The sequence below is a fragment of the Fusarium proliferatum genome (genome assembly GCF_900067095.1).
Source record: "Fusarium proliferatum ET1 genome assembly, contig: FPRO_scaffold003, whole genome shotgun sequence".
NCBI classification, from domain to species: domain Eukaryota; kingdom Fungi; phylum Ascomycota; class Sordariomycetes; order Hypocreales; family Nectriaceae; genus Fusarium; species Fusarium proliferatum.
This window is the reverse complement of record NW_022194792.1, coordinates 2,136,376-2,153,515: the sequence shown is the minus strand read 5'-3', so window position 1 is coordinate 2,153,515 and position 17,140 is coordinate 2,136,376. Positions and strand designations below refer to the sequence as shown.

The 17,140-nt window shown below is 50.8% G+C and overlaps 6 protein-coding genes across 6 annotated transcripts; 5 read left to right on the top strand and 1 right to left on the bottom strand.

Annotated features, from left to right (window-relative positions):
- FPRO_06346 (uncharacterized protein) lies at positions 1-3,209 on the top strand (the record flags this gene model as incomplete). The annotated part of the gene is made up of 10 exons (XM_031228751.1): positions 1-4; positions 763-788; positions 1,325-1,658; positions 1,716-1,768; positions 1,891-1,898; positions 1,947-2,040; positions 2,095-2,262; positions 2,318-2,369; positions 2,435-2,871; positions 2,925-3,209. 10 exons carry the CDS (start codon positions 1-3, stop codon positions 3,207-3,209), a joined length of 1,461 nt encoding a protein of 486 aa, XP_031079056.1.
- A 2,166-nt stretch (positions 3,210-5,375) lies between these two features.
- On the top strand, positions 5,376-6,017 carry FPRO_06347 (uncharacterized protein; the record flags this gene model as incomplete). Its single annotated transcript, XM_031228749.1, has 2 exons — positions 5,376-5,731; positions 5,792-6,017. The coding sequence occupies 2 exons, from the start codon at positions 5,376-5,378 to the stop codon at positions 6,015-6,017; spliced, it is 582 nt and encodes a 193-aa protein (XP_031079055.1).
- Positions 6,018-6,259: 242 nt separating this feature from the next.
- Positions 6,260-6,774, bottom strand: FPRO_06348 (uncharacterized protein; the record flags this gene model as incomplete). Its single annotated transcript, XM_031228748.1, has 3 exons — positions 6,260-6,537; positions 6,588-6,666; positions 6,745-6,774. The coding sequence occupies 3 exons, from the start codon at positions 6,772-6,774 to the stop codon at positions 6,260-6,262; spliced, it is 387 nt and encodes a 128-aa protein (XP_031079054.1).
- Positions 6,775-7,326: 552 nt separating this feature from the next.
- FPRO_06349 (uncharacterized protein) lies at positions 7,327-9,948 on the top strand (the record flags this gene model as incomplete). Its single annotated transcript, XM_031228747.1, has 1 exon — positions 7,327-9,948. The coding sequence occupies one exon, from the start codon at positions 7,327-7,329 to the stop codon at positions 9,946-9,948; it is 2,622 nt and encodes an 873-aa protein (XP_031079053.1).
- Positions 9,949-10,727: 779 nt separating this feature from the next.
- FPRO_06350 (putative LPD1-dihydrolipoamide dehydrogenase precursor) lies at positions 10,728-12,575 on the top strand (the record flags this gene model as incomplete). Its single annotated transcript, XM_031228746.1, has 5 exons — positions 10,728-10,786; positions 10,922-10,986; positions 11,052-11,131; positions 11,200-11,904; positions 11,958-12,575. 5 exons carry the CDS (start codon positions 10,728-10,730, stop codon positions 12,573-12,575), a joined length of 1,527 nt encoding a protein of 508 aa, XP_031079052.1.
- Positions 12,576-14,050: 1,475 nt separating this feature from the next.
- On the top strand, positions 14,051-15,829 carry FPRO_06351 (putative delta 8-sphingolipid desaturase; the record flags this gene model as incomplete). Its single annotated transcript, XM_031228745.1, has 2 exons — positions 14,051-14,283; positions 14,338-15,829. 2 exons carry the CDS (start codon positions 14,051-14,053, stop codon positions 15,827-15,829), a joined length of 1,725 nt encoding a protein of 574 aa, XP_031079051.1.
- Between the last annotated feature and the right edge of the window lie 1,311 nt (positions 15,830-17,140).

The window sequence follows — 17,140 nt, the reverse complement described above, 5'->3', positions numbered from 1 at the left end:
ATGGGTAAGTTGAAGATGTTTCTTGCTTGATTCCTCGTATCGCGGTTTTATATCATGCGCGGCCATTGCTGCTCTTTATATCACCGTGGCTGGCCATAGACACACGCGTCTGCGCCCATCGAGGCAACGTGCGTGCCGTTCCTTTGCCGTCTCTGCTCGAGAGTACTGTACCCATTGCCCTCAATGGCCCCTCGAGGCTCGGCGGAATCTGGCAGTAGTCGGCTGCCCCAACCTGTCCATCGTACCCGGAGCCTGGTTGAGCCCAAGTCTATCCATGATCTGAGCATCCTCATCTCAAAGCCCGAACACAACAGATCTTGAACGTGCTCTCAAGCCTTGTCTGTTCCTGCTGTGTCTTGCATCGTTTGTTGTTGTTGTATCTGCGCATGCGCTCCCACTCCTTGGAGTGTCTTCATCAATCAATGTGATACCACCTCTTGCTTGATGCAGCCTCCGAGGTCCCCCATTCCACACTCCAACAGACCTCTCCAGCCGCCTCTTCTTTCTCGCGTCGTCTTTCCCCATCCATTGCATTGCATTATCGAGCCCCCTTACCTGCATCTTCCGCCAAGGTCCACTCGACTCTGCCACCACCCCTCCACTAGACAGGTTGACCTCGTCTGGCTACCTCAACCAAGCTACCCTCACTCCCTGTTATTTCAATCACTCTTCCTCTCCTCACCATTTTCCACCGTTGCGCATCTTACGCAGAGGTTTATCCTTTCTTGAATTTTTCCCATTCTGACGCTCACCTTTCTATAGCTGATTCCGGTGATACTTATCGACCCGTAAGTAACATATGTTCATTTCTGACTTGTTTTCAACCTTGCCTCGAGCTGCGCTGCTTGTTGAGATTACCTGTCCGTTGGCGCAATTGGCTTTATTGCCGTGCCGAGTTTGTGCGCTCCCCCGCGCTTGTTGACGTTGCTATCTTCGGTCGTTTGGCCTCTGCTACCCGAGCACCTTGATCGCAATATCAGCGGTAGAAAGAAAGAAGCTCGCATTAGCTTCTTTCATCCGAGATCGGCCGTCGAGGCGCGCTTTAATTACTGTTGCACTTTCCAATTCAAGATGTCTGGAAGCATTTGATTGGAGAGGCACTGCACTTCTTGGCAAACGGCTACTGTCTTACCAGTTGACAGTGCCAGCGGCTGCGGGCAGTTGCAGTGATTCAAACTCAGCTTCGCGCGCACACTTGATGTATCCGGCATATCTCAGTTCAACAAAACCCTCCGCCTACACAGCACCAGCGCTCTCTATCCCACCATAGTTGCACCCGAGCATGGAACCACAACTTGTACTTTTACCTGCTAACAAGCTCAAGCGTGAGAGGTCACGATCTCCCCGCAGACGTTCCAGAAGCCCTGATAGGTCGCATCGACGCCGCTCCTACTCTCCTCGCAGCCGATCAGGAAGCCGGGACGAATATCGACGAAATCGTGATCGCTCGCCCATGACTAGCACAGGCGCACCAGGTGGAGGACAAAGTGCTGGATACGGTGGACAGGCACCGCACCGATCTTACGAAGAAAGAGCCGTTGCTCGAGAACAAATGATGAATAATATTCGCGAAACCTCCCAGCAGGACCGCCGAGTCTACGTCGGCAACCTCTCGTACGATGTCAAGTGGCACCATCTCAAGGACTTCATGAGACAGGGTGAGGCTTTCAATGCCGCGGAATGCAGGTGGAACTGGGACTGACGAAATGGTATAGCTGGAGAGGTGCTCTTTGCCGACGTGCTCTTGCTTCCCAATGGAATGTCGAAGGTGGGCTTCATCGCATGATTTTCTTTTCCCTTGGTTGGCTTTCCTTTGTGGCTCTTCATTCCCTTTTAGCATTTATGGATGGTTGGGTTGACGGGTGGGACGTTGTCCTTGGTTAATTGTAGGGATGCGGGTAAGTCGATTTCCTCCACAAAGCCTACGGCGTTGCTAACCTATCCAGTATTGTGGAATATGCTACTCGGGAGCAAGCCCAAGCGGCTGTTGCCACGCTCAGCAACCAGAACCTCATGGGCCGTCTAGTCTACGTGCGCGAGGTAAGTCAAAAACTTCCAAGCTGGGCATGGGCATCTTGCTGACCGAACCTGAAGGACCGAGAAGCCGAACCTCGATTCATCGGAGCAACTGGCGGAAACCGTGGCGGCTTCGGCGGCGGCGGCCAAGGTGGTGGTATGCCTGGTGGCTTCAACCCAGGATACGGTGGCGGCGCGCCTGGAGGTGGTGCTGGAGGTGGCGGCCGTCAGATCTATGTGGCCAACGTTTGTTCAAACCCGATTTGTCTGTAAGTTGTGGACATGTGTTGACATTCGGTAGCTTCCTTTCAATGTTGGCTGGCAGGATTTGAAGGACTTGTTCCGTCAAGCAGGTATGTCTTGATTCTTCTCATTTTGAACACATGAGTGGGTGGTGTTGGATCTAATCGCTATATAGCCCGAAACGGCGCCGTGATTCGAGCTGATGTACACATCGGACCTGATGGTCGCCCTAAGGGTTCTGGCATTGTCGTCTTTGAGAGCCCAGATGATGCCCGCAACGCCATTCAGCAGTTCAATGGCTATGACTGGCAAGGTCGTGTTATTGAAGTCCGCGAGGACCGCTATGCTGGCAGCGGACCTGGCATGGGCTTCGGTGGCCGAGGTGGCTATGGCGGTGGTATGCGCGGAGGATTTGGAGGAGGATTTGGAGGCCGCGGCGGTTTTGGCGGAGGGCGTGGAGGTTTCGGAGGCGGCTTTGGTCGTGGAGGCTTCGGTGGAGGTGCTCCTGGCGGCCCAGGTTTCGAACCCCCTGCCAGCTCCGTCCCTCCTAACCCTTTCACTGACTTCGCTACCGCCGGCACGGAGAGGGGAGAAATCATCTACGTTCGCAACGTGAGACTTTCCCACGTCTCCTACCTGTTTGTGCCTGTGCTAATCTTATACAGTTGCCCTGGTCGACCAGCAACGACGACCTGGTTGAGCTTTTCACCACCATCGGAAAGGTCGAGCAAGCTGAGATCCAGTACGAGCCCAGTGGTCGTTCTCGTGGTACTGGCGTGGTTCGATTCGATTCAGCCGAGACTGCGGAGACTGCCATTGCCAAGTTTCAAGGCTACCAGTATGGTGGCCGTCCCCTCAACCTGAGCTTTGTGAAGTATCTGAACCAGGGCGGAAACGACGTCATGGATACAGATCCCCACGGTGGATTGACCCAGGATCAGATCATGTAAGAGGAGGACGTCCATTTGCACTGAACTTCATGCAGCTATGTTACGGTCGACTTTTGTCTTGGCGGCGGCGACCGTCTGCATCTACACAACGCTTTTTATATCTGGTTGTTTTGTTATTTGGTACTTTTCGTTTTCCACATGAGCAGCAAAAGTTGGGGTTTATCAACGGTGGAATCTTAACTCACGGACAGGGGGTCGAAGTCACTATCACCTTGGAGAATAAGTCGACGACTTAGTCTCTTATGAGCTGGGAGCGAGGGAGGATTTTATGATGGGCTTACCATACAGAACCGAATGACCCCACCGTTGACACCCGGATAACCGGTCAAACGCACGCGGTTATCAACTATAGGGTTGCTCATTGTCAATGAAGGAAAAGATGGCTGTTGGCTTCTCAGGAAACAACAGGACTCTACTTAGAATGTATGTCGAGTAATCATCCGAAGGTTTTTAAGAACGATGGCAGGTGGTCTTGGTGAAGGGGAGCGTAGGACTTCAACGGACATGCGTAGCGTCTTGGGGCATGAAAGTCCGCCAGCCGGGCGACGATATAAGTGAAGGTGAAGGCAATGGTAAAGGTAAAACATAGTCACATAAAACTGCATGGTGAATATCGGCGTTGGGGTGATGGGTATAGTTAGTTCAAACGTACATAAGGACGATAAGTACGGCCTGGGCTATGCTTTGGATGCCCTGGCCTGGAGATGATGCGCTGCCATCTTGTTCGCTATCACGGTCATATCGACTTGGAGTTGACATGTCCTCTTCCAAGCAGCAGTAACCTATGATCTAGAGAGGGATCGAGATCCAAGGATGAGGGTATTCACTCTCGGTTCCTAAGTCTACGGACTCGTTGCCAACCTTGCTCTCTGAGTATGCAAGTTGAAAATCGGAAAGTCCAGAATCAAGGGCGAAAGGTATTTGCTAGTTCCTGGAACTTGGAAACTTGGACAACAGGCAGGCCCCTGACGGTGAGTATTCGGAAGGGTCAAGAATGAAGGTTGCCGAGACAAGCGGACTCGAAAAATGTGAGGTCCGATAGTCTTCGGCCACCAGCATCGAATCAAGGTTTGATGAAAGTCCATAAGTGTTTGTCTCACACGAAGGCGCGTGGCCTCTTGAATTTGTTAGTGTTCCAAGCCGGATCATCAACTTGCCGTAACCTAAGAGCTTCTTAGATCGACATCTGCCAAGCTCATAGCCATTCCTCCTTAAAGCTCAAGGTGTGCTAGCTAGGCTAGCCATTCTCCCTTGCCCAGTCCCACCGCTCGTTGTACGATGGCCACCAACGTGTAATCGACCAATAGTGGAGGTTATTTTTTAAGCTTCGAAATAAGCTTGTCTTAGCGATCTTCCTGCGCCGGAAGCTGGCGCATCCGTGGCCTTACTCCTCATCGATACCAAAAAGCCTTGGCAGCCTTACTTTTGACCAAGAGGAGAATAGCGAGTACCGTACTCAGAGTAGGTTGCAGGTCTGCCAGATGCACTATCTAAGTTAGTAAGTACCAAGTCTGGGCTAATGGAGGTGGTCGTTCGTCACTACTAACCGGTGTAGAGCTACACGGGAGCTATGTCTACCACTGCATCTCGTATACGTAACCGGTTCAAGAAAGCATCTCCCATTGAACAGATGTATCCGTTGTGTGTTGTTTGGTAGATCAAGATCCCTTGGCGTCGCTCTGCCGTGTGGCTGTGTGACAGGTTAGCTCAACCCCAAGATGCTTGGTAAGTCATCCCAATTAGTTCTGTATGAGGTGTCGCTCAGGCGCCTTGGAGAAAGTACGACTTGGCTCATACGTTGTATGCGGTCGAATACCTCCGTGGTATCTCCCTACATCGTTTGATTACTCTGGCGTATCTGGGCACCGAGCTATTATACTTGGCGACTTGTTGGTCGGAATCCTTGGTGTATGTTGCCATAGATTAGAGGATTGCCCAGGGGCCCTCACGATACTACGAATAATTACTGTAATGAAGTTGTTACAATGCGCTCAATCTAGGTGTTGTTGTGTCGTCATCGTGTAGTGGAATGTCTATAAAAACACCTACTCCCCTCGTTGAAAGTCTTTACCAGTCTCATCAGTATTCACTCACAGAGCAACCTTGCACCCTAATCCCTAACATCTTTCCCTCTGCCCTACATTTCCAGCCAAATCCACCGCGAAAATGAAGTTCTCTCTCCTTGCCGTTGCTCTCAGCACCCTCGCCGCTGCCTCGCCGACCCCCGAGATGGATCACGAGAAGCGCGCTCTTAGTCTGCTTAAGCCTAAGGGAGGTATCCCTTTCACTTTCACTTCTATCTGGGAAGTTCTTGCTACCCCTAATCAGGTTGTCGATGCAGACAACAAGTACACTGGCGGATTGAAGGGTAGCAAGGGTCTCTTCAAGTTTGGCATCAACTCGAATGAAGATGTCATCTGCTACAATATCACCTTGTATGGCTTCCGAGGTGACTACCAGTCTCCCGCCAACACTGCCACCCACATCCACGAGGCTGCCAAGGGCAAGTCGGGACCACCACGGTAAGCTGATGGCACGGATCTATACGCAATTAGATCTATGAAGCGCTAACTTGGTATTAGCATTGCCTTCCCCAACCCCGTCGGCGACGAGAAGAGCCGCAACGCTGTCGGCTGTCTCCAGGGTCCATTCCGCACCGGCGTGATTCAGAATGGCCAAGACACTGGTGTCGGCTTCACCCTCAAGCAGATTGAGAAGAACCCCGAGAAATTCTTCGCCGACTCGCACTCCAGCCTTGCTGTTCCTGGCGCTTTCCGAGGACAGCTCAGTTCAGGCAAGGTGTGCTAAAGGGCTTAGCCTCTTTCCCAAACTTTGCTCAATTTACCTAATGCGCATACGCTCCTGACGGAACTGGATTGTAACGCGGCTCCGTGTAATATTTACTCTTCCTTTTGTAGAAATAATTCAAAGTCATGGTTGCTTGGGGACGTGTTTGGGCATCGCATAACATGATAATTCATTAATCCATGATATAACCTTAACCTTTGATGCCTGACACCACAAACATTGAACAGTGAAAAGAAAATCGTTCATGCAGCAGCCTTCTTCTTCTTTGCCTTTGCCTTCTTCTTGCTTCTGTCTCTAGGCTTCAAGGCTGTCATGCCAGCCTTGCACACGTCGGCATAACGCACGTAGAAAGCCTCCAGATCCACGGGGTTGACGACTGTTGAAAGCTTAGCTTTGCTGGAGCGATTCTTCTTGCCCTTGCCATTTGTTGCCCTGATGATGAGGGGCAGAGGCTTGCCAGGGTGAATATCTGGAGAGGGTTCCTCTTCTGAGGGACTGGGGATGTCTTGACCGTAGGTGACTGAGAGGTTTCTTAGCGGGATGAGAGATACGGCAGGTATTTATACGTACGTCGCTTCTGGCTCAAGTAGATGGCGCCATGGTCGCTGCCCTTACGATGATTGAAGAGCTCACCCAATTTGGCGAAGAACTGTCATGATGTCAGAAACAAAGCTGCCAGACGATCGTCCGGGCCTGTCTTCATATGAAAAAGGCAATGCAGACTCACCTCGTCATGGCTCATATGAGAGTCAGCCATAGTGATGGGTTGTGGGACTGTCAAAAGTCGATGTATATTGAGAGATGAGTGTTGACCAACCAATATTGAGGTTGACATTGTGCCCCGCCATCATGTCGGGGTTCAAGTGTGGCGCAGGTTGTGGCAGCATCGTTCGTGGCTTACATTGGGCGGTGAAATCGATACCTGAGCTTTAGTGAGCGACTCACTGCCACTCAGGTACCTCTTAGTCTCTCGAAACCTCCAATTAGAAGATATTTTCTGCCGGCAGAATATCCTTTCTTTTCTGCATCACCTCTGAGCTGGTGAAAGAGACTTGAAAGACTCAGTGCGTATTTATTCAATCCTAAAGGAGAACTCGCATAATGGTCCATGCCATCTACAATTCTCAGACCAGTATTGCGACAAGATTTCGAGAAGATATCGCCAGAATCGCAATACTATTCTCTGACCGCCTGCTAAATTAGGCACAACCACCATCAAGGATCCAGATCGTTGCTTAAAATTCAGTCAACTGCAGGATTGTAACCCTGCAGCATCCCGGTGTTTTTCTTCCGCTATACTTCCGGCAAGATGACGTCCGCGCCAGAGCTCCAGCAGAAACTTTTCAAGCGTATGGGCTTGGATGTTCCAGAACCCAAACCACAGCGCAATGGAACTAGGAGAGCGGGACAACAGTTATCAAGAAAAGAGCAACGTAAAGCGCAACGGGTACAGAAGCGAACCCACGTCTATGCAAGAGCAACTCCACAGCGGCCACAGCATATAAATCATGCTCAGAGAAGGCCAAACACAACGCAGAGGAAGGAACAGGTGAACAAGTCTCAGTCACGATCTCCAAAGCAGGTTAGCGACGATGAAGATGATCTCGAAGACGAGGATGAGGACGATGCGGGAGACGTTTCGTTGGACGAAGACGATGGTTTGGATGACCTGATGGACGACGAAGAAGACGACAACGAAGAAGACGAGGAAGAGGAAGAGAAAAAGAACACAAAAGCAAAGAGTGGGAAGAAGGGTGTTTCGAACGCCGTGCAGGAGAGACTGGCCCAGGACGACGCCGAGATTGAGGCCTTTGAGCGAAAGCTAGGTATCAAGAAGGGAAGAAAATCACTACCTCAGTCTTTCAGGGAGGATGGCCTTGGCGATCTTCTAGCGAATCTTAGCGGTGAAGAAGACGTCAGCGACAACGACAATGACAATAAAAAGAGGAAAAGTGAATATGATGATTGGCTGGCATCCAAGCGAAGAAAGACAGTAGAGCCTGCAGGCCGACAAAGGGTCCGCGACGTGCCCGAAGATGAGGAACGAGATGATGATACGGGCTTGGACGACGAATCTGGAGATGACGACGAAGACATGGACCTCACGGATGAAGACGATGAAGTTGGAGGTGACTTTGATAACGAGCCATTCGGCGGTTTCGACGACGACGACGAGGATGATGTTACAGACACCACGCCGGCTCAACCGCGACAGAGAGAGAACCCCTATGTCGCGCCCACTACTGGAGTTACGGTTGCGAAATACGTCCCTCCTTCATTACGCAGAGCCGCAAACTCAGAAGAGGAGCGCAAAAGTCGACTTAGGAAACAAGTTCAAGGCTTGATCAATCGTCTTACAGATGCCAACATCTTGTCAATTGTCAAGTCTGTGGAGGAGCTTTACCAAAACAATGCACGTGGTGATGTGACAGATGTTATCACGGATGCGATCGTGGCTCAGATTTCCAAGCCGGAGAGCCTCCCTGATCAGTTCTTTGTCCTCACCGGTGGATTTGCCGCTGCCATATACCGGCTTATTGGGTCGAGTTTTGGTTCAGTGTTAATCCGCCGTATCGTGGAAGATTTTGGCAGTCACTATGAGCAAGCGAGCAAGGGGCAAAACGCTGAATCCGCTATTCAAAAGGAAGCTTCGAATATCTTGACACTGCTTTCACAACTTTACGTGTTCGAGGTTGTCACTTGCAAGATCATCTTTGATTACATGGAGAGACTTCTCAGCGACCTGAATGAGATCAACGTCGAACTTCTTCTGCGAATATGCCGCATGGCTGGCAGAATGTTGAAGCAGGATGATCAGCAATCACTGAAGCACGTCTCTGGGGTCCTTAACCAGTCCGTCTCGAAAGTGGGCTACACCAATATCTCAGCTCGCACAAAGTTCATGGTTGAAACCATCACCGACCTCACCAAGGGCAAAAAGAAGGCCCGAGGCTTGGACTTTACTGTTGTCTCAGAACATGTACAACGCATGAAGAAGCGTCTCGGGGAGCTCAAGTCTCAGTCGCGACGGCTCGATGGGCTTGCTCCTATGGGCGTAGGCTTGGTCGACATTGAGGGAGCTGAGACACGAGGTAAATGGTGGTTGGTTGGTGCCAGTGTACCAACAACTCTCCTAGATAAAAGCAAAAAGGGGCATGTATCTGATGCTGAAATGAGCGATCATGAGGACATGGACATCGTTTTGCCTGATTACCCAAAAAAGGCTCGCGCTCAAGGGTTGAGTGGAACGGCCCAGATTGCGATTTTCACAGCATTGATGACGGCATCCAATTTTGAGCACGCCTACAGACAATTTGTCAACCTGCGGCTCAAGAAGGATGACCAATTGGCCCTCGCCACTGTCTTAGTGCAATGTGTAGGCAGCGAAATGCAATACAACCCCTACTACGCTCTTGTGGGAGGAAAGGCCTGTCTGAGTAACAGCCGAATCAGGTTTGCGATCCAAGATCGATTATGGAAAATCTTTAGGAGTCTCGGAGAATCCATGTTCGGCGAAGCTCCTGAGGAGGATGAGTCGGCTGATGCTGAGCGCATGAAAGATGAGAGACGCATCGCCAATGTGGCCAAGTTCTATGCGGCACTTGTTGCGGATGGAACACTGAATATTGCCATCTTGAAGCCTCTAGAACTTCCTGAGGCGAACCACTGGACATCGATGTTTGTCCAGCTATTCATAATTGCTCTTCTGAAGGAATGCCGGAGCAAGAAGAAGAGCACAGAGGAAGATATGAAGCTAAAGAAGATCTTTGGTGTTGCCCGAGACTTGCCAGGCTTGGCTGCTGGTATACATTGGATGATACGGAAGAAGGTCCGGAGGACGAAATTGGTCAGCGCAAAGGAGTCGCAAAAGCTGGAGGGCGTTTGCGAGAAGGCGCAGATTATTGTGCGCCCAGCGGCAATAGAAGTGTAGGATATGGGATAAGAGTCATAGATAATTCAGGGAGGCGACAGTATTACAAAGTTCCGCGGCCTGATTCAGTCCAGAGTCCAGACTCATGATGTTTATTAGCAATCATCTATCTCGGTGAACCGGCAATGTACTCCGTATATGAGCGGCTTTATCTTCCAGTGACGTCGGCATCCCGAGGGGCAATTGACGTCCGGCGACCGGGTAGGAACGGGTCCTCGGAGGTGCAAGAGGCGGGATAAGTTGTGGTTGGGAGCAACATCAGTCTTTGGGGAGAACCGTTTCGGCGTGCGTTGGGACTAAATGCCCGAATTCCCAGGCATGACTCAGCGTGAACCACCACTGAAACCGGGAACCGATCCAAAAGTTGGAGATATAATGCAATGCCATTCGACAACGGGACCGGAGATATATATCCAGGGGGCAGTTTTCTCCAACGAGACCTAGCAAAAGCTTTACGGGGCACGCGGAGGGGAGGTGAGGGTGCTGTAGGTGGCCCCCTCACCGAAGAAATGACCAATCGTGTCAACGTGTCGGCTGACGTCCAGGAAAAAATTACCTGATAGACGGGCGGGCTTCTCTTTGCCGAAGCTCCCTGTAGTGCATTACAGTGCTTTGCCTTACTGGACTTGAACTGCCCAGGGCTGTGCTTTTTAGACGGCGGACGAGCTTTGTTGCGGCAACGCCTCAACCTGAACCTCGTCGACTTTTTCTACCTCATCCTCCCCCTTCCTCTCCACAATCCGTCTGTCCTCCATTGTCTTTCCCACACAACCCACATCATGCTTTCCAGTCGCTTAATATCACGAGCTGTTGCTCGCCCGGCTTTCCAGAAGTCCACGTACGTTAATACCACAATGCGCTTTGCGACAAATGGATCCAGGAGAAGCTTGTTTAAGCCCGCTTCTGTTGGGACCAATCCGTCATCGAGGCAAATATGGCTCGCCGACTAACAATGTGTCTTCCTGATCGATAGGCTCCCCAGTGTCGTCGCTTCCTCCTCGCTGTCGCGATTCAGCCGTGGATATGCCTCTTCAGCTGGTATGTTGCCTCCGAGCTCGTCGGAACACCACGCCGAACAACCCGCTGACCAGAATTTCTTGCAGAGGAGAAGGATCTCGTTGTTATCGGTGGCGGCGTTGCTGGCTACGTCGCTGCTATCAAGGCTGGACAAGAGGGCATGAAGGTTGGTTTTATATGGGGAACCACTAAGCGGACAGAATTGGCTGACCAGATCTTTTCATCTTCCTATAGGTTACCTGCATTGAGAAGCGTGGCTCCCTCGGCGGTACCTGTTTGAACGTCGGCTGCATTCCCTCAAAATCTCTCCTTAACAACTCGCATCTCTACCACCAGATCCTCCACGACACCAAGGCCCGCGGTATCGAGGTCGGCGAGGTCAAGCTTAACCTGGCCAACTTCATGAAGGCCAAGGAGACTTCCGTCAGCGGTCTCACCAAGGGTATCGAGTACCTCTTCAAGAAGAACGGCGTCGAGTACATCAAGGGTGCTGGTTCTTTCGTCAACGAGCATGAGATCAAGGTCGACCTCAACGAGGGCGGTGAGACCAGCGTTCGCGGCAAGAACATTCTTATTGCTACTGGTTCCGAGGCCACTCCTTTCCCCGGTCTTGAGATCGACGAGAAGCGTGTTATCACCAGCACTGGTGCTATCGCTCTTGAGCAGGTCCCTGAGACCATGACCGTCATTGGTGGTGGTATCATTGGCCTCGAGATGGCCTCTGTCTGGTCGCGACTTGGCTCCAAGGTCACAATTGTCGAGTTTCTTGGCCAGATTGGTGGCCCCGGTATGGACACTGAGATCGCTAAGAACACCCAGAAGATCCTCAAGAAGCAGGGTCTCGAGTTCAAGCTCAACACCAAGGTTGTCAGTGGCGACAAGTCTGGCGACAAGGTCAAGCTGGAGGTTGACTCCGCTAAGGGTGGCAAGCCCGAATCTGTATGTGTATCAAATCCAATTGTTTTACCTACAGTTCTAACAAACACTTCTAGATCGAGTCCGACGTCGTCCTCGTTGCCATTGGTCGACGACCTTACACCGGCGGCCTCGGCCTTGAGAACATTGGCCTCGAGGCTGACGACCGTGGCCGTGTCATCATTGACTCCGAGTACCGAACCAAGATCCCCCACATCCGATGTGTTGGCGATGTCACCTTCGGCCCTATGCTTGCCCACAAGGCTGAGGAGGAAGCTGTTGCCGTTGTCGAGTACATCAAGAAGGGTTACGGTCATGTCAACTATGGTGCCATTCCCTCCGTTATGTACACCCATCCTGAGGTCGCCTGGGTCGGCCAGAGTGAGCAGGACCTGAAGAACCAGAACATCCCTTACCGAGTCGGAACCTTCCCCTTCGTTGCCAACTCTCGAGCCAAGACCAACCAGGACACTGAGGGTATGGTCAAGATGCTCGCTGATCCCGAGACTGACCGCATTCTCGGTGTTCACATTATCGGCCCCAACGCTGGCGAGATGATCGCTGAGGGTACTCTGGCTCTCGAATATGGTGCTTCCAGTGAGGATATTGCCCGAACCTGCCACGCTCACCCCACACTTGCCGAGGCCTTCAAGGAGGCTGCCATGGCCACTCACGCCAAGGCCATCCACTTCTAAGCAATGCTTGAGGAACATAATGAAAAAGATGACACAGAGTCAAGAGGAGGCATCAACAGGATAGTGCGAACGGGATAGAGCCCGGGGCATTTGGGACTCTGGGTTGTGTAAATTAGTAATAATTCTGTCTGTTCAAGCATGATGCCTGGAAATCACACGGCAGGATGCGTTGCTTGCGTTCCAAGATTATTTGCACCGCGTGAAAGAAGAACACAGAATATATGATGAATATCAAAGTCTCTCTTTCGAATCGACTGGCTAAATAAACCCTTGACTCTTTTACAAAAGTTGATGTACCATGTTAGTCAGGACAAGCTTTAGATCAAAGTATTCAAAAACTGTGTAGTATTGAGAACAAAAACCAAGAAAGGGAGAAATAGATCGGTGAGACCAGCGCTCCATTCCGATATTATTCTCATTTTCATGAACCTATTAGTTACTCGAACGAATCGAATACGAATTCGAGAATGCAAATCGAACAACTTCAACTCACACAGGCCCCTCGAGGGACACTAGCCCCGAACCCGTTTGCAACGGTGGATTTACAAGGTTGTTCAAGTCGAAAGGTTCTTGTGAGGGGATACACCAGATCAGCTCATTCTCGACCAGGAGCCAGCTAGGGATCTGGCTAGCGCTGAGGAATATGAATATAGGTAGTTGATGTTCCCCAAACCCGTTATTATTATCGACACTTTTTGAGTTGTAGCTGGCAGTGAAAGGACCAATTGAGCCATGCTGTTGTGAGTGATGGAGAATGCAAAGCATCTGAGCTCACCAATCGGTGAATCCGGGGTCTAAGGAACCCGAAGGGCTTCACAATAGCGGAAATACGGATGTCAATCGTTGCCACTGATCAAAAGCAACATGGTATTGATGATCCACGCTGCTTTGCTCTGTATATCTCCACCAGGTTGGAGATCCTGTGTCTCGATTGAGTCGCCGCTGCCTGTATCTAATTTGGGTGCCTAGACTCAGGGACAGAGACTTGCGTATGCAGCGACGGAGCCTTTTGTAACAGTAATTGCTGATATCAGGGGCCTAGGGATGTACGAGATGGAAGCTTGGAAGTCCATGTTGACAAGGGCCCTTTGTTGAAGGCGGCCTTCCAACTGGTGGCGGGGTAAATCATAGCTGGAGCCCCTCTGTTGCAGCGGAGATCGGGCCACTTTGACAGAAGTGAGGTGTGCTACCAGCTGCGCCGCTCCACCACTGCCGGAGCTAGGAAAAGGCACGCACTTCGCTGAAGGAACTGATAAGATGCGGTGAATTGAGCTGCATATGATTCGACCGCAAGCTGAAATCGGCCCCTTTTTAACTTGCACATTTAAACCTCGGGCACTCCCCCATTCATCCCTCGCTTGGAGACACCCAGCCCTGGACAATTCTGTTGTTGGGTGCAGCAGAGTCCTCCACACTCTTTCTAGCAGTTTTGTTGTCTGAGGTATTCTTTCCTCTGTTTCATTCTGCCCTTCACTATGGCCCATAGTGCTGTCGTTACAGGCCTGCCGCCTGTGGCAGGTAATGCGCCGGAGAAGACACCAAAGCTTATGACCAGGGACGAGGTTGAAGCCTTGATCGCTCAAGGCAAGCATGTCACTATATTCCATAACCAAGTCATTAAGATGGATGCTTGGATGCCCTATCACCCCGGAGGTGATAAGGCTATGCTTCACATGGTGGGCAAGGATGCTTCTGATGAAATCGATGCGTAGGCTACAAACAAATCCTGCGTCTACGGGGTCAATGCTAATCTGCCGAGTAGTCTACACTGTTTCGAGACACGCCAGAAAGTCCTGCGCTATCGCATCGGTCGGATTGAAGGAACTTGGGAGAACTTCCTGCCGCCTATCCAGGGAGGCGTTTACCGTACACACGAAGAAATTGAACGAGCTAACGCCGAGGGGGAATCCCACAAAGACCAAGACTCGAGCGCTCCGTCAACTCGTGTCCCATCACCAGTCTTCGACGAGGAAGAGACCGCCGGGGCAAGACAGCGAAAGACGAGCAAAAAGGACGGAGCTCGGGCGTCCTCGATATCATCTGCTTCTAGCGTAGAAGAGCCAGATCTTGATGGCATGTCGTATCTTGATACCATTACTCGCGAACATATCAGCCTCGACCTCGACAAGTACCCTCCTCCCGACAAGGAAACACAAGCTACGATCGTTGCCAAATATCGCGAGCTCCACCAGAAGGTCTACGACACAGGGCTTTACAACTGCAACTACAAGGCCTATGGAATCGAATTCATTCGATACACTGCATTGGCGGTCGGTTCAGCTTCCTGTCTCCGCCACGAATGGTACGCTCTGAGTGCCTTTCTTCTGGGCGCCCTTTGGCATCAACTCTCATTCACAGTCCACGATGCTGGGCATATGGGTATCACTCATAGCTACCTCATTGATTCTTGCATCGGAGCCCTGATCGCCGACTTTATGGGAGGTTTGTCGATAGGATGGTGGAAGCGTAATCACAACGTGCACCACGTTATTACCAATGCGCCGGAGCACGACCCTGATATTGAGCACATGCCTCTTTTTGCCGTCTCTCACCGTCTTCTAGGCAGCTTGAGATCAACATACTACGAGAGAGTCATGGCCTATGATGCTGTGGCAAAAGTTCTGCTTAGAGTTCAGGCCTGGACTTACTACCCACTACTTGCACTGGCTCGTTTCAACCTCTACCGACTCTCATGGGACCACCTCATCATGGGCCGAGGTCCAAAGAAGGGGCCTGGCTTGGTTATCTGGTGGCTTGAGATCATTGGACAGGTTTTCTTCTGGACCTGGTTCGGCTATGGTCTGGTATACAATCTCCTCCCTGACAACTGGACCCGATTCTACTTTGTCATGATCAGCAACATCACCGCCTCGCCTCTCCATGTTCAGATTGTCCTGTCTCACTTTGCCATGAGCACAGTTGAACTGGGACCTCAGGAGTCGTTCCCACAGAGACAGCTCCGAACCACTATGGACATTGATTGTCCTGAGTGGCTTGACTTCTTCCATGGAGGACTTCAGTTCCAGGTTATTCACCATCTCTTCCCTCGCGTACCGCGCCATAATCTGCGTGCGACACAGAAGCTCGTCCAGGAGTTCTGTAACGAGGTCAACATCCCTTACGCGTTGTATGGGTTCGCCAACGGCAACCAGCAGGTTATTGGAAGGCTGGCAGAGGTTTCCCGACAGGCGGCCATCCTTGCTAAGTGCCAGCAGGTGATTCAGAATGGGGACCTTTCAGGCCATCACCATTAGACGAAACACGACCGACAGACTGGCATTTTGCTGTATATATATGCGCCGGTTTCTGTTTGCAAAATCGTCAAAAGCTTTGCTTAGATTAGACCGATACGGACTGTCATGCTAGATCGTTTGTGAGGTGTAATGATGAATTTATGAATATTTCTGTCTTACTTTCTCTTCTCGTCAACAATCGTGATATTGTCTTAGACATTGAGATGTGTCACTGCTACAAGGTGTAATTGTTGACTTAGTACCTATGTTGGAAGCAAACTCTGCTCTCCACCGGGCAGCGTGTGGACAAAGTCTTGGTCTAGAAGCTCATAAAGTCCGGAGTTGTGAGACTTGGGTTTGGGGGGAAATAAGTGCCTTGCGTGTGCGACCTATGGCACAGCTCGCGAGCATCGAATTTCTTGCTGGGTCATCTGGGGAATTGAGCTTTTTGATTTAGCTATTGGAGTAACGTCTGGCTCTCTCCAGATGATAGAAGTTGTTTGGGCATCACAGATTTGAGGCCTCTGATTAACCTCAGTAAGCCTTGGTCACATGGTGAGTTGTAAGCTGTAGTGGTGATGAAATGTGCCCTTAGCCTCGCCGAAGGAGTTCCTTTGAGGCTTCAAGGTTAGCATTGGGTAGATGAAGAACCGGGCTTGCCGCCCATCACATGGGCCAGTGGTGGTAGTTGAGTGACGTCGATTTGTCGCACGAGGGGTCATGATGAGGGGCAGAAAGCATAAAGCCTTAAGGCGTTTAATTCGTGGACGCGTGCATATTTCATGAGAACGACATTCCGATCTTGATGCAGGTTGATATGATTATGCATGTCCTAGAATGGACTTGTTATTGACCCTGATGATGGTATAAGAGTAGAGTATATATTGATTTCGGATTTGATGAGAGTTAGTGGGAGTCTCATTCATACAGGCAGCAAGCTGATAAGGTAGAATTAACGATCAATAGCAAGTACGTACTCTTCTAGATTTTTTCTACGCATAATCAACAAACAAATGAAACTCAATCTCAAGGTTCGACAGGTCGAAACACAAAAGTAGACGCGTCCGAAGGCCTAGGTAGGTACCAGGTACGTAGGTACGTCAGATCACGAGCACGGAGTACAAAGTCCTAAAAGGTGGACGTCCCCCAAAAGTCGAGACTCGTGGGGCTACTCCTTCCCTGTCCAGGTTACCATACAGTGCGTGGAAGGAAGCAAGATTCCCTGCTCCATCACAAACGAGCCAACCACTTTGGAACTTAATTCCTACCTACGACAACAACTCCAAGCTTAAACTAAGCTCTCCCTTACTTTTCTTTACCACATGAGGGATT